A 14,912-nucleotide genomic window follows, 5' to 3' on the forward strand; every position below is an offset into this window, starting at 1 on the left:
TTTTCAATGCATGGTAATTTCCCAGCTGAACCTCAGTTCTCAGCCATACTCCTATACAGTAGCTTTACTTCTGCTGCAATCACAAAAAGTGAAGCTGTGAATTGCAAAGCGGGATGACATCAGAAAAGGTTTCAAGAATTTGACCCTTCTTTTCTTGCATTTCTACTCCCCTGTCTTCATCTGGCGTTGCCTTCATCGCAGTTTGTGTATACAAGAACCTAGGAGCCCCAAGTCAGCTACCCAAACCACAAATACACCAGCACAAACATGTGCATCTCTATTAGAATATTGTAAAGCCTATACAAAAAGGAAGTCATCAGGCTTCCTATCAGAGATAGATTTTGTGATTCTGTCTGTTTCCTCACACTGTAATGTTACTCCCTCTTCTCTCCATCTACCCAGACTGAATTAGTCAGTACCTGTCCACCTAGAAAAACAGGTGGCTGTCACTTCATCAAGTGAGTTTATTTGTATATCTAGGCAACTAGGCCAGAATGTCAAGCAGCATGTCAAGTTAACATATAACTACGGTCATTTCCAGCTGAACAAAGGCAACCAAAAACCTCCAGCATATTGCATTACCAAAGTTTGTCACAGAAAATTAGGTAATGCTAATATACCAGGAATAGTCACATAGATCTGATTTCATGGACCGCTGATCCTTGGATGCTAGAAATAATGGTGGAAAAACTATGCGTATAAAATTGTCTGTCACAATGCAGAATACTGTGATTACAGAATGTTGTTGCCTTTCACTGCAGCAAATTGATGTATATTTTACATGTAATTGAAGACAGCAGAGATTAATTTAAACTTGCAGTTAATATCATGAACAACAAGACACTCAGAAATTTTATTTTTACTAATTAAAAACCCAGTAAAAGACTCTTTAGTGTTTAAAATAATATGGTTAACAAATAACTACTTGGCAGCTACATCATGTTCTCCCCTTTCTTATAATGTTAAGACGTAAATAAATTCACCCTCAAACAATTGGAGCAGGTTCTTGAAGTTACAAGCCTGGTTGGGAGGAAAAAAGATCTCTCAATTTAGTCATATTAACAACAAATTAAACTCAAGCTTATTATCATATACAAAAAGGAACAATTCTCATCTTTTAACCAATGGTACAGAGGGAAAGGACAGTATATGTCAGTTCTAGCCCTGTTGTCTTTAACCTCAGGAATGACTGACATTTCTTTGTGATGACTGTCAAATATACCAGTATCAGAACAAAGTTATTCACAGGGATTTTTAAAGGGATATAAATGATTATACACACGGTTGGGTGCCGAAAGACAACTGTGTAACAGTTGAAAACACCATTAGAGAGATTAGGACAGAAAGTGAGTAATGGTGTTATCAAGAAAATCCAAAGTAATTATTCAGAAACTATCAGGACCACCATCCCCACAAAAGATTAAACTGAAAAGCAGTATATTTCACATACACAACGTTTACCAAAATAATACCCTTTCCTCGTGTCCTCCCAAGTGCCCATCACCCACTGCATCGAGTCTCCAGGAGAATGGTGAATGCAAAGCTCATCACTTTAAAGCAGAGATGTCAGGCAGAATTCCTGAGCCCATGCCATCTGATACACCTCCTTGATTTTCCATTCCATTCCTTCCAGCAACATCCCAAAAACCACTCCGGTTGCAGGCTGCTTCAGCAGCCACAAGAAAGACAGATTCAACCACAAGTGAAAGATCATGTTCAAACTTTATTTTCTCCTTCTGGCAAGGGAAAAAACTGGTGTAATGGCCCAGTGCGAGACATTTGGCACAGAGATGGAGGACACTTCAATTGTAGCAATGGCACCACAGTGAAAATACCTAGAGCACAGGCAGCAAAATGCCTGTGGTTTGGGAAGGAAAGATACCCGATCGGTACGTAAGCACAGGGAAACACGTAAAGACAGTACCTGCAAGTGACGTGCCAAAACCTGCCTCTGGCTGAGAGCTGCACAGCAGGTGCCAGACACTTCCATGAGGAGGGGGGATCTCCTGCGGTCCCACAACACAGCAGCCACCATGGCGGGGCTGCGACTGGGGCTAGTGACCGGACTGAGCCAGGGCTGCAGCACAGGGGCTTGGGGTACTCGGCCACCCCACGTCTAGCATCACGTGCCCACTTATGGGTGGAGGCCAAGCACAACCACTGTGACCAAAGTACTTGAGAAGCGCACGCCATGAGGAGCCAGCTGAAAAGCAGACCAACATTTTATGTGCCACTACAGTACTATTTTCTGCCCAACTCATTTCTTTGTGTTTTCAGTATTACTGACTGAGCAAAAGATTTACTGATGCCTATCAGGCATCCTGGTCTTTTCAGGAGGTGAAATCTGAAAGCCCATCCATTTGTCAAACCCCCATCAACCCCTCCAAGGTGCCTCCATGGCCAGCTGCCAGCATCAAAGTGCTTCCTCCAGCATGCTTTGTTAACATAAGCAAATTAAGAAGGGTAAGTTAAAAGCAAGATCTGTCCGTGCTGTCACAATGCAGGCTCAAGTGCTGCACAGTCAGTTTCAATACTCAATTTCAATAATTCCAATATTAACGTCTAAATTAAGGACAAAAGCTAGAAATTAGGGATGATCTTCCAAAATTCTAAATACAATCTGAGAATTCCTATTACCTTAGCCCCAGTTACTCTCCTGGATTAACACTTCAGTACAAAAACTCCAGCAGGTGCTCCACAAGTGCTGCAACTCCAGCCTGAGGAGCTCATGCCAATGGATAGGGAAGGAATGCAAACAAGATTGCCTCTTGAGCACTCCCAGCGCTGGGAGCCGGCTTCCAAGGGAGAATTGCGGGTCCTGCTCAAGATAATGGCAATATGCTCATAAATTTCGGTGGAGCCAAGCTTTTATGTCTGCACATCTAAAAGGTAGTTCCTGAATAGCAATAATATTTACCATTATAGTTGTAGACTGCTAATGTAAATCCAGAAAGCTGTGCTGGGGCTGGGCGGGGAGGGCAGGGGGAGATGACAGAAAGGTTTTGTTAGGGTATTTTATGGGAGGTTAATTGTAAAAAGTACGTGACATTCGAAGAAATTGGTTAACAATCAGAGAAGAGAGATTTCTATTTATCACACAAGCAAACAATTATATTTTATGTTAGTGCTACGGGGCTGCTGTCTCTGCCAGCAGAAGATAAATACATTTCTTCTGCTAGCCTGAACCTGCGCATATTGTATAAACATATTGTAGAGTAACAACACATATGCAGGGAGTTTATACCAGGCCTGCAAAACAGATGGTCCCACAAGCCACAGACAACCCTCCAAATGACTCCTTTGTCCTGCCATACCATCTTCACCTTGAAAGGTGAAGCAGGAATGAATGCCTTTCAGAAGATCAATATTCCCCATACTTTGTTCCTCCAAATAAAGGAGCCTCTGCATCCTCTGATAATGTGCCAGGCTGGCTGGTCTCGGAAATCCCAGGCCAGTTGCAGAATGGCACATGTTAGGGCACAAATTATTCAGTGGAGTAATTTAGACCAAGGTGCTCATAAGCTGTACAGGATGCAGCGCTGCTGCTCAGGTGGGCACAGCCTGGGGAGAGAGGCTGGCAGCGAGGGACCTGTACTGCTCTGCAGGTTGCATCTTAGCATGTTTACTTTGCTGGGTGTTAGGTTCAGGGTCAAGCTTATGTTTTACGTACAAGTGCCCAAAGGTTGCAAGACATTCTGTGCAAACTAAAATACTGTCGCCCTTTTCACAGAGTCTTCGGGGGGGAATAATTGTGATTTAAAGGAGGGGGAAGACATGCATCAGAAATAAATCAGATAGGACCAATAAAGGTGAAATTACACAGTTGTAAGGCATCTTGCTAAAGCAGCGTAAGTAGAGAGGAGAGAAAGCAGTGGGTTACTGGGTGTAATGCTATGATGTGCTGCCACATCCTCACTCTGTTGAGCCTTCAAAAAGAAGTGGCTAGAGACTGGGGTTTTGGGTGGGTTTCTTTTTTTCTGGTTTTGTTTTGTTTTAAGGAAGACTTTGTAAGGCTAGGTTACAGCACACTTTTCTTATTTTGGTATAATAAACTTTACTACACTTCCTTGGCTACGTTGGAGCATCATTCAGTTTTGCGAGCTCCTTTGGCTGCCAGTGCTTGGGCCAGCAGAGGAAACCAATGGCCAACTCCCCCGGCTCCTAGGGACCAGGAGCCCTGGCTAGTTTCAGAGAATCCAGGTCTTTTATGCACTGCTCACAGAAAATCCTGCCATGACATAATAAAACCTATTGCTATTTTAGTCCTAATCTTTTACTACAGTATTCAGAGACTGATTTTTTAATGTATATCTGTATATTGAACATATTCCTGAACATTCAATAACACTTCTTACCTTTTAGAGACAGAATATGGTTTTATTGCTGATTTAAGCATGAAGCTACAGGGAGCCACACACCAGAAGAAATTATTTTCATAAAAAAGTCAACATTTTTAGTAACCCAACTGCAGCTACAAATGTAGGTGCCTTCTAATACCATGACAGAGTGCTTCACACACATATTTTAGCACCAGATAGTTCAAAACCAGACAGAATACAAAATATGAGGCACAGTATTTTATGGCCCTATGACAGAGAATGAAATGGTTTAAACTAGGAAACATGGAAAACTATCTGGGAGGTTCAATGCTCACAAGATACTTTGATGTAAAATCATTACTGGCACATGCATGCGCAGTCACGCAAAGCATCATTCAGTTAACAAGAAATACCTGGGTTTGCCTCACCAGACCTCCCATGTGGGTGCTAGTTTTAAGGACACACGTTGAGCCAATCCCCGTGGTCACAGCAGCTTGCCCACAGGCCATCTGCAAAGGCCTCCTCTCTTTACAGAAACCCTGCAAGGCAGCAATGTTGCCAAAAGCGTAAGTCTAGCAAAATCACAGCTGGCAGAACACATAGCATAAAATAATTTCAGAAGACAAGAATAAAGAAGGAGAAAAATTCAAAGAGAGTGAACAGATGAAAATAATTATAAGATCATTTCAGAGACAGACTTTGGGTGGCTTAAGAGGAAGCAAGACAGAGTTCAGGAAGGGAAAAGCAGAGACAGCCAAATGCTCTCAGCTATTCTGATAACAAGGAGAGAAATGTCACAGGGGATCAACACACTGCATTTAATAACCATTGGGAGCCAGGATGAGGTGGGAAAGAAGGTGCTAAGTTTTTACAAAAAACACAAGCTTTGGCAACAGAAAGACAATAGCTCCAAGTGGTGTATACTGACTTTCACAAGCTCTGGAGGAGTACGGTAAAAAAAGGAAGAAATGGCATCATTCTGTTTCGAACACCAGTTCACCTAAGCTATCCAGTACTGGAACTACAACCACAGGGGTCATTGGCTGCAAGGTAAGTGTGCAATGGGGCCAGCGCCTCTCTGAATAGTAGGGAAGCATGATTGGTTATGGGCAGACCTACACCTTTACAAAACAAGATGGGACGTTCCTTTGACATTCATGGGCAGGAGGCAGAGAAATGCTAAAGCCTCCATGTTGGGGCAGAATAGTCACTTAAAATACAATTCTTAACATTTGCAAAAAGAAATGTGATAAGCATGATGTCCATATTGCTCCTTCCCAACGGAAACACAGCAGTGCATCACTTCTCCACTCTGGTCCCCCTAGGGTTTCATCTGTTTGGAACAAGCACCTGCAGTGGTTTCATTAGGAACCGACTGGAATGGGAAAGAGATCAACAAGCTCAGATGCTTTCAAGAATGCATTAAATATAGCTGTGAGACCCAGCCAACCTGCTACAGTAAAAGTAATGTTTACAATGTGGTTTGAGAGCATGGATTTCAAAGAAAGAACTGGCATCAGCCACAGAGAGCTCCAGTCTTATCACAAAATCTTCACAAATCACAAAACAACCTGTCCCAGGTATTTAAGGTATGCGGAAATCATGTTCCTTACAGTTACTCTTCTCATCTAACTCGTCTGTTTGTTTTTAAGATTTGATTTAATTCATTTCACCTTAAACGCCTCTCAAGCGATTACAGTGTATGTTCTGCAATCGTGAGAAACAGTTAAACATACTCTCAGATCTGCTGTGTATAGATATCTGCTTTTGACTCTCTTAAATCACTATTCCTTTCAGCTGGAATTTATTATAAATGTAAAAAGAAGCCAAATACATCAAACCTTTGAAATCCATACAAGCAGCAGCAATTCTGGTTTGTCCAGTTGCAGCCAGAATAGAGTATTCAAAATCCTGAATATTTAAAAAATATTGTAAGATGTTAACTTGTGCATCTGGCAAGCCATTATGCAAAAAAGCCTTTTTCAAGCAAGAGTTCTGATACTAACAGACCCACGTCACCCTCCTTACATTAACATCTCCGTTCAGTCATCCTGACTGACCTATACCAAGGTCAGTCATACCAAGCTATACCAAGTCATACCAGAGCTATCCCAAGACAACCAAAATGCCCTGAACAGACAGCTCTTCCAGACCTATTAAAAGGAAAACTTCTGATCAGAAAACATCACTTTATCTCTCTCCCTTCTATTCGTTCTTCTGTCTTGTAACATGCTGGAAATATCTGTACTGGCATGCAAGAAAGCAACTATAGTGCACCATTTAAGGATTAAAAATGCTTTGGAATAGAAGAGTCAGTATCTACAAGCCATTGCTATCTTATAATGCTGGGTAGATTCAGACACTGTTAAATTCCTTACATATTTAAAAGGATACTTTAGAGTACATTTATTTTCCTTCAGTTTTACAGCTTTCATTAAATTAGACAATGGCATATTTTTTCCCCTTTGCATGCTGAAATTGGAATTGCTTGCCTTGGCAACAAAATCCTGTAATTTCTATTCAAGCCAAAAGCATCTTTCTTCCTGTATCACTGACCAAGTGTGCTGCAGCTATGACAAGGGCTTGATCAGAAAGTTGTATCACTGGCAGAAAGTGAAGAGCACCCTTTTGAGGGTCTGCAAAGAAAAGAGTCACAGAAAACGAGTGGTGAAGAGAGAGCAGGTTCTTTTATCAGCTTCCCAATTTACAACCAGCCAAAAATTGCCCAGGTGCCAGCCTATCTCATCACACTCATATGAGGAACAAGCCTAGCACTTACTATTACTTATTATACCCCTTGTGGCTAGAGTGGTTAGCAAAAGTCCAGGGCCTTTTCAGGGTTGTTTCTGCTGGTGTTGTGAATACAAGTTTCAAAAAGAATGCACAAAGTTCCACTTCCCTGAACGGAGTAGAAAAACCAAGAGCAGAGATGTCATTTCTCAGAAATCTTGCCTTTTGCCATCCCAGAGGCTTCTGGGAACAAGACTTCTATGACATTTCAACATCATGATCCCCCTCCTTCTCTTATACTATCAAAAAGGCTAGATGCCACTAAATGCAGGGAAGTTCAAACGCTGAAGTCTGGGGGACCAGGATGCAGCCCACTGTACTTAGAGCTTTTAAAACATGAACCAACTATAACGAATAGTCTCGTGGTTTCAAAATCTGAAATAATACCAGTCTTCCCATCTCTCTGAATCTTTGCAAAAGAAAAGTAAAGATATGGGCCCTTCATTAGGATGAACATTTGTTTCCATGCTTTTTTTGGTTTTCTTTTTTTAATTACCTTAACATCCCCTAGATGCCTATAAATCTGCTGTGCAACAATTTGCTTTGTATATTTCACAATGTTGGCATTACGTTGACTAATTCCCTGGCTCCTCACTTCCCCCCTTTTAAAAAAGACATAATGTTTGCCTGTCTCCAGTCTTGTATTTTCCCCATCCTTCCCATACTCAAAAATAATCTGTATAAAATTCACCTTGTTATGGCTATTTAACATTTTAATTTTTCAGTCTTTTCTGATTGCATCTGATTTGCATACCTTCCACATCATATAACAGATCTCGTCTTCAACTTACATCTCACATATTTATAAAATAATTTCCATTTTGTTTAAAGAGAAAAAATAAGGACTATTTGTAAGGCCAAAAAGAATGGAGGAAAGTCTCTTCAGAAATGTACAAAATGATGAGCCACAAATGGCACATGATACCTAAAACTACTTGAGAACTAATGACACTTGCTTGTACCGCCACAAGCTCCAGTCTTTTCGTGGTGGTAGGAGAAAATGATCCTAGTTCTTCTGAAGCTATGAATGAAGGCGATGATGAAACTTCAGCGGAGATCCAAGGGATTTCTGTCAGCACACCCAAGGGAAGGACTGCTGCAAAGGAAGATTTAACCGCTACCTTTCATCTGACTCCACAGCACTGCAGATACTGTGGCAGTGTCAAGAAAGGAAAAGAGAGAGTGTGCTGAAAACATAAAAGGGGGGGAATAGAGGAGTAAAGTCCAACATTTAAAAGTCCTCTGTGACACAAGCTGGGGACAGGGGAAAGCACAGGCCATCTTCTGTCAAGCTCTGAAAACACAAGACATGAGGAAGGACAAATTGTGCTGGCATATGGGCAATAGAGAAAGGGCTCCTCAGAAGAAGGAATAATAAACATGGCTCTAAAAAAAACCATGGTTGAAGCAACTCAGAACTGAAAAAAAAAAAAAATGTTAAGGGTCTATACATGCACTATGTAGTGCATATGTTTAAACATATGTATGTTGGTCCATTGGCCATAGTATCAAAACAGAATAGTTATCATTAATATTAACTTAATACAGTATTGCCCATTCATTGGATTTAATCGCTTGTGGCTCGTGACAAACTAGGCACAAGTCTGAATTTGTGAAAGTGTTACGTAGCTAATTGAAGCATCACTTCTGAATGCACTGTCTGGGCAGCAGCTGGAGTACAGGATGAGCCACCAGAGGCGGTAAGAGTCACGCCAGATGGCTAAAGAGGTAACTGGATGGGAGACTGGAAAAGTAGGAACACCAGGCCATAACAACTAGCTACACTTTGGGGTTAATAAGAAGAGGTGTCAGTCAACCGCTGCTTCCCAGAGTGGGAAAGAAAAAAAATAGTTGTTTTTCCATCATTTAAGAATTATTGCCTCCCTTTGTATCAAATACAGAAGCTGCATGGCTGCAGCAGAAAAATCTCATTTACAGAAGAGAAATTAGCTGAATCATCACTTTCTTCTGCCTTGAGATCTAAAATGAAAGCCTCTTCCTCTGTCCCTCCCTTCCCCACTCCCAGGCCTCCACAATTAGTTCATCATTATAAACTGTTAAAAGCATTCCATTACACTTTATAAATGAGGGTGAATATGAGGAAACCATTTGTCTTGGTAGATGGAGGAGGCAAATAAAACACCTCCTTCACTACTCAAAGCAAGAGATCATTACATAAAAATGTAAAGAGCAGGTAAAATCTTTGAAGTTTCCTAGCCCTAAAAATGTTATACCAATACAGTAGGCATTAATAGACAGTACCTTCTCAGCCACAGCAAGGCAGAAGGAAGAGTAAGATTCAGACTATACATTTTTTGCTCATCTATTTCTGGTTGGTTTCAAACTATTGAGAAGAAAAAAGAAAAAAAAAACACAAGAAAAAAAATTCTGTATAACGTCTAAATGAGAGTTGATGAGTATAACTTCTATTATCACATCAATTCCTAATTTTCTGGGCAGTCCTACAGGACTAACCTGACCAAATCATTGATGCGAGAGCCCATTGTTGTGAGGGCTTGCTTCCACCTTCTCCATGAAGGTGACAGAAAGCTTAAGTGACACAGTGACACAGCTAAGGTCTGCTGGAGTGTCAGTGCCGCAGAAGGAAACCACCTGTGGGACCAGTGCAGAGCCCACTCACCTAGAGGAAACGTTGCTCCCTCTTCAGCATCAGTTTTGAGGGAAAATTCTGTGGGAACAAGCCAGGTATCAGACGAATCAAATATTTTCAGCCTTTAGCACTACAGAGATCCAAATAGTTCTGTGCAGTGCTTCCTGCGTAAGCAGCACAGTTAATTAACTCTGTGTTGATTAATGGTGCTCTCTCACATCAAGAATTTATTGAGTCTGTTATTATATACAAGGTCATAATTGCCAAACAGCCACAGCTAAATACCATTTCTTGCAGTCTACTCCTTAGGCATCATAATGTAAAATTAATTGGTACTTGTTTGTTAATTAATATGAAATATTTTCAGTCATGCACCATAAACCTTACCACTGGTGTGCTCTTTTCTAAACAGCCATGAATGAACAGAACTGTTTTAATACCTTGGAAAGAATACCTCTTTTGAATTGGGGTGGGGTGGAGGGGAGGCTTTGTTCTTTGTAGTGGGACTTTTCTGTGCTCAGGCATTTACCAAAAGAGCTATTCTTGAATAATTAGTCAGCAGTTATTCTACTTCCATGGTCCATTAAGACAGACTAGCAAAAGACGTTGTTATGCAAGAATAAGAGCACCCTCACCAAAATATCTATTCAGAATAATTATTTTGGAGTAGCTGTTTCAGTAAATTTCCAAGCACAACTGAGATCAGCTCACAGCAAATGATCTAACTTCTCCTCAGGGTAGCAACAAAGATCAAAAAGACACTTGAACTCCTTTGTCCCTTCTGAGATCTTTAAATCCAGGGTTAGCCCCCGGTTAGCTAAAGGGCTGGCAGCATAACAAAGCAGATCCCCACTGTGAAAGAAAGAAGCACACAGGTTGAATCCCTAAATCCTAAGGATGGGGAAGCAAATGCTTTGCACAGCCGTGCCCCCTTACCAGCAGCAAGGACCTGGGCAGTCACTGCCAATAAAGCTATGCCAGCTTTAATCAACCTGTGGCAGTCCCCCTGCCCCGCAAACTGGGGGCAAGTCAGTGCACAGGCCTGCCTGGTGGTACAGCAAGGAAGCAAGCATCCCAAGCCTGCCACGCAGGCAGGGAGAGCATGGGGTCCCGGGAGTCTGCCGGGGAACAGACCCTTGGCTCCTGTGGCCTCATCCGTGCCCCCAACCAAGTAAAGCCCCTTCTATTTATATTTCTCCAAGTGGCTTTAAATTACCCCCTAAGGGCTTGTTGGCAATGCAAACCTCTTCTTCAACCACATTTGTTTCCAAAAAAAAGGGGCATGGACAGCATAGACTAGGTCTGACTGGTTTTTGAACTCCTTTAAAGCAGACCTCGGCAGAGAGATGGCTTTTACGTTGGTTCCACTTGTCATGCTACGAACACCAGGGATCAGTACAACTCTACTGGGAATACAACACGCATGAACTTATGCAGTAAGGCACAAGTAACTGAGCTCTCTTCTGGCTGAGAAAATTGTTTATCCCTCTGTAGAGAGAATTACCTTCTTGGTGAAACATCTATCGTGGCTTAAAATTATTACTGTGTGTGTTCAAGGTTCAATTAACATATTAGCTGAACACTTTGTTAAAAATAGGCAAAAATCTGGACTGATTTCTCTCCAAGCTTACTGCTTGAAAGCAAACAAAATACATGAACCGAAGCAGTGTCAGGAATGAAACACTGTTTCCCAAATGCAACATTATTCCTGAGACTGCATCCACATTGCTGTAACACAGTTACTCACACAGCACTTATTTTTGATGCTCTGATATCCCAGCAACCAGCAGTGCAATTCAATGCAGCAGACTCTGCTCAGTTCAATAATCTCACAGGCCCAGATGTTACATGAAGGGATTTTGTTACTTCTATGGGTCAAAGCCTTCCCTTTGCTGGCTACTGGACAGGTGGCTGTAAACAGCACTAGGTGAAATACTGCCCCATACTAGAGCTTTTTGGAGGCACATGAAGCAGTCATAAAAATCCATTAAAGAGATGCAAACCAGGAAACCCTAAATGTGATCCCTGCATCCCATATGGGTGCTCCTGGGCTGTGCGATCTCCCCCACCAACAGTGGGCACATCCTCAGAGACTCAGGTCCAGCCACGGTAGTTCACTCTCTGAGCTGACCTGGAGGTACAGACTACATGTCTGTGTGAGCTAGTCTTACCCTTCTCTGTGGAGGAGGACAAATCTGTTCAGCTCCATTTGCTCCCATTTGCAGAGATGAAATAACACTCCTCTAGGTAGCAGGGGTGATGCACAAATTTGCCAGTCTTCATGAAAATGCTTCTAAAAGGAGAATCCTCTTCTAATTAGAAACTAGATGATATGTCTATAAACATTTGCATGTAATAAACAAAACTTAGTGAGAAGACTGCTCAATTTCAGCCTAACATGATATGGACCTTGTGTGAACATACTCAAGGGGCACCATCTGATCCACTGACAGTAAGTTTTCATATTTGAGAGGCTATCTCTGAACACACCCAGCTTCATGTGTGTGCTCTGTGGCCGAGTCACAGAGTCCTGGATTATTAGGACATTTAGTCTTAACAAGCAGCATTGATAAACAACAGTCTGATCTCACTTTTACCGTTTGTGCTGCCAGAATACAACGCTAAGCCTATGACACAGGATTAGTGACCAAAGACAGCCACCCACTGCAATCAGCCAGAATAAGACTTTACCCACCAGGTGACCCAGAAACCATTTCCTAACAGAGCGCTTTCTCTTAAGCAGCACCAATACTGATTTTACACTGTATAGAACAAATATCTAAATAAACTATATGTTCGTTGAATTTAACACTGTGCTATGAAACTGCAAGCCACCGTTCATTTCTCATCTTGCAATATCCTAAGACTGGCATAAGCCCACATGGTAAACACTGTTAAAACAACTTGCAGGGAGGAAGGGCACTGCTGTGAATCAACCACTGAAAGAGGTAAATTGGAATTTGGCTCTTGCTCCGTCACTCACTCCCTTCTCAGCCTGACCTTGGTCACAGAGTTTTCTCTGCACCCCAGTTGTCCTGCTGCAACCCAGGATAAGGACCACCTTCTCTTGACAGAGCCATCAGGCAGCAGCACTGCGCCTCCACCTACACTTTGCCTGCCTCCTCCTAGCATTCCTCATGCTCTCCACCTGGGCCCCACAAGGCAGCTCTTCCCCCTCCCTCTCTCACACCTCTAAAGCCACCTTGGCAGCTTCTTTAAAAAAAATACCAGTTTGCCTACAGCCAAGGGTATCTAAGCCACAGGCTCCATCTGCAAAAAACCCCACCAGAAGCAGGGCCACATTTCCTAACAGAGGCGCAGGATTACCCATATACCTAAAGGATCAGGGCTTGTTGACATTAAAAAAAAGAAACTTCCTCATACTAGGCTCAATTCACGCCGAGCAGGATGCAGCAGACCCACCTAAGCACGCTCCTCACAGACAGAGGCAATGGTTGCAGGATCTGGCACCTCATGTTTACTTGGTTGGTAGAGCACTTTGGAAATGTTCCTGGAGTCAATGATTAAATAAGTCCCTCTCCTGATTTTAAATTAGAGATAAATGCTGTGTGTCGCATTGGCAAGCACATTAAAGCAGCTGGAAGCACAAAGACAATATGGGGTATTTCAGGCCTTTGTTCTCTCATTTTTCACCCTTGGCATGTTAAACAACTAAAGAACACACTGAGCAAATCAATGTTTTACCAGATAATACTGCAGGCTTCTAGCTTGGAAATCCCAGGCTCCCTGCTGGCACCAGCTCCCAGGGCCAGAGGGCTGGCTCAGGCAGAGACACCAGCCCAACTTGGTGCCCTGCGGACCCAGCCTCCTACTGCCTGCAAGGCCCAACAGCACAGGCACCGCTTCGCTGTGCTGCCTTATTGCACAGAAGACAAAAGAAATCATCTTTATTAAAAAAACAAAAACAAAAAAACCCAAAACACACCACCTAGGAAGGTAAGAATGAAAGCACTAGTGAAAAGGATGTGTTGTCCACCTTTGTCTGTTATAAGTATGAAAAAACAAACTTTATACATAGAAATACAGAAAGGCAGGTGCTGCTACCAGCGTGTTACTATAAATACAAAGCAGCTTCCCCATATTCCTGCAAAGCTGGTCTAGATTCAGTGCAGTCGAAAGCAAAACTTTGTCCGAGGGTGAGATTTCAGAAAGCAATGTGCAGCCCTGTCACCTTGGAAAGGCAAGGAGCCTATCATGTTAAAATGGCACTATGATAAAATGGATTATGTTCTCCATCTGAATGGTACTGCCTACATTATTAATGACAAAATGTATATAAAAGCTTATTAATGTTCACACTAGTTTTCTTTCCCAGAAATTATTTGATCATCTTTAGAACGCGAAAGCTTGTGCACATAATGGTGCAGTTGACTGTTGTCTTCAGTTTATACATTGCAGATAGCAATACTCGATTTTTACATTTTTACTATTAAATTTCTTCAAGTTACATGCTTTCAACTGCTGGTAATACTTTGTTTACAGAGACATCAGTTAAAGATATGCAACTCAGTAGCTACCAAACACCTATTTTGCTAAAAGCTTTTGCATGGACAAAAGACATTTGATTAAGCAACAAGTCTGTAAAAATTACAAAGGCTGCAAGATGGGGAAAACACAGGTCGTATAATGAGATGACAAAATAAGCCAGAATAGAAATAGTAATGCTTAAACAGCAAATTATTCATCACTAGTGATTATTTGCACTGTATCATTAAGGATATCAACACGTGGCCCTCAGAGCAACCCTACACAGTCATAATTCAACAGTAGAAGGGGTCTTCAGGAGAAACCAGCTCCTTTAGGCAAAAAAGTTAAAGCCTTAGCACAGTAAATAGATGCCGTCAGGTACATCTGTTAAGACCATGTGCAGAAGTCAACCATTATGGTTTTGCTTACTTCCTCATAAAGACACAGTAGCACGCAGCTGCGAGGAGGAAGCTGGAGCTTTGTGAGGGCATTCCTCCCAAGTACTCTTTTTAAAATAAGTAAGCAAGCCGTCACAAATAACTCCAGCACAAAAATGCATGTCCATACATAAAACCAGCTCATAAGACAAAGTACAAACATCAAGCAGACAAGCCTACATTAGGCTAGGAGGTTCAGCACTGCATGGCAGAAAACGTATTAAACAGCCTCCATTTTTGGTTGTACATCTGCAGCCAGGAAAGACT

The 14,912-nt window shown here is 42.0% G+C and overlaps 1 protein-coding gene across 10 annotated transcripts in view; it reads right to left on the reverse strand.

Annotated features, from left to right (window-relative positions):
* ANKRD44 (ankyrin repeat domain 44) overlaps nucleotides 1–14,912 on the reverse strand; it is a 158,558-nt gene that overhangs the window by 117,727 nt on the left and 25,919 nt on the right. For 6 of the 10 annotated variants that reach the window (XM_010298806.2, XM_075756237.1, XM_075756235.1 and 3 more), the window contains exon 1: nucleotides 4,733–4,843. The exons of the other annotated variants lie outside the window; for them this stretch is intronic. In XM_010298806.2, the coding sequence (XP_010297108.2) occupies nucleotides 4,733–4,828 (96 nt within the window). In that variant the 5' untranslated portion in view covers nucleotides 4,829–4,843. Of the gene's footprint in view, nucleotides 1–4,732; nucleotides 4,844–14,912 lie in introns of those variants that run through there. 10 annotated transcript variants of the gene reach the window in all.

This window comes from Balearica regulorum, chromosome 6, assembly GCF_011004875.1.
Source record: "Balearica regulorum gibbericeps isolate bBalReg1 chromosome 6, bBalReg1.pri, whole genome shotgun sequence".
In the NCBI taxonomy this organism is placed as follows: domain Eukaryota; kingdom Metazoa; phylum Chordata; class Aves; order Gruiformes; family Gruidae; genus Balearica; species Balearica regulorum.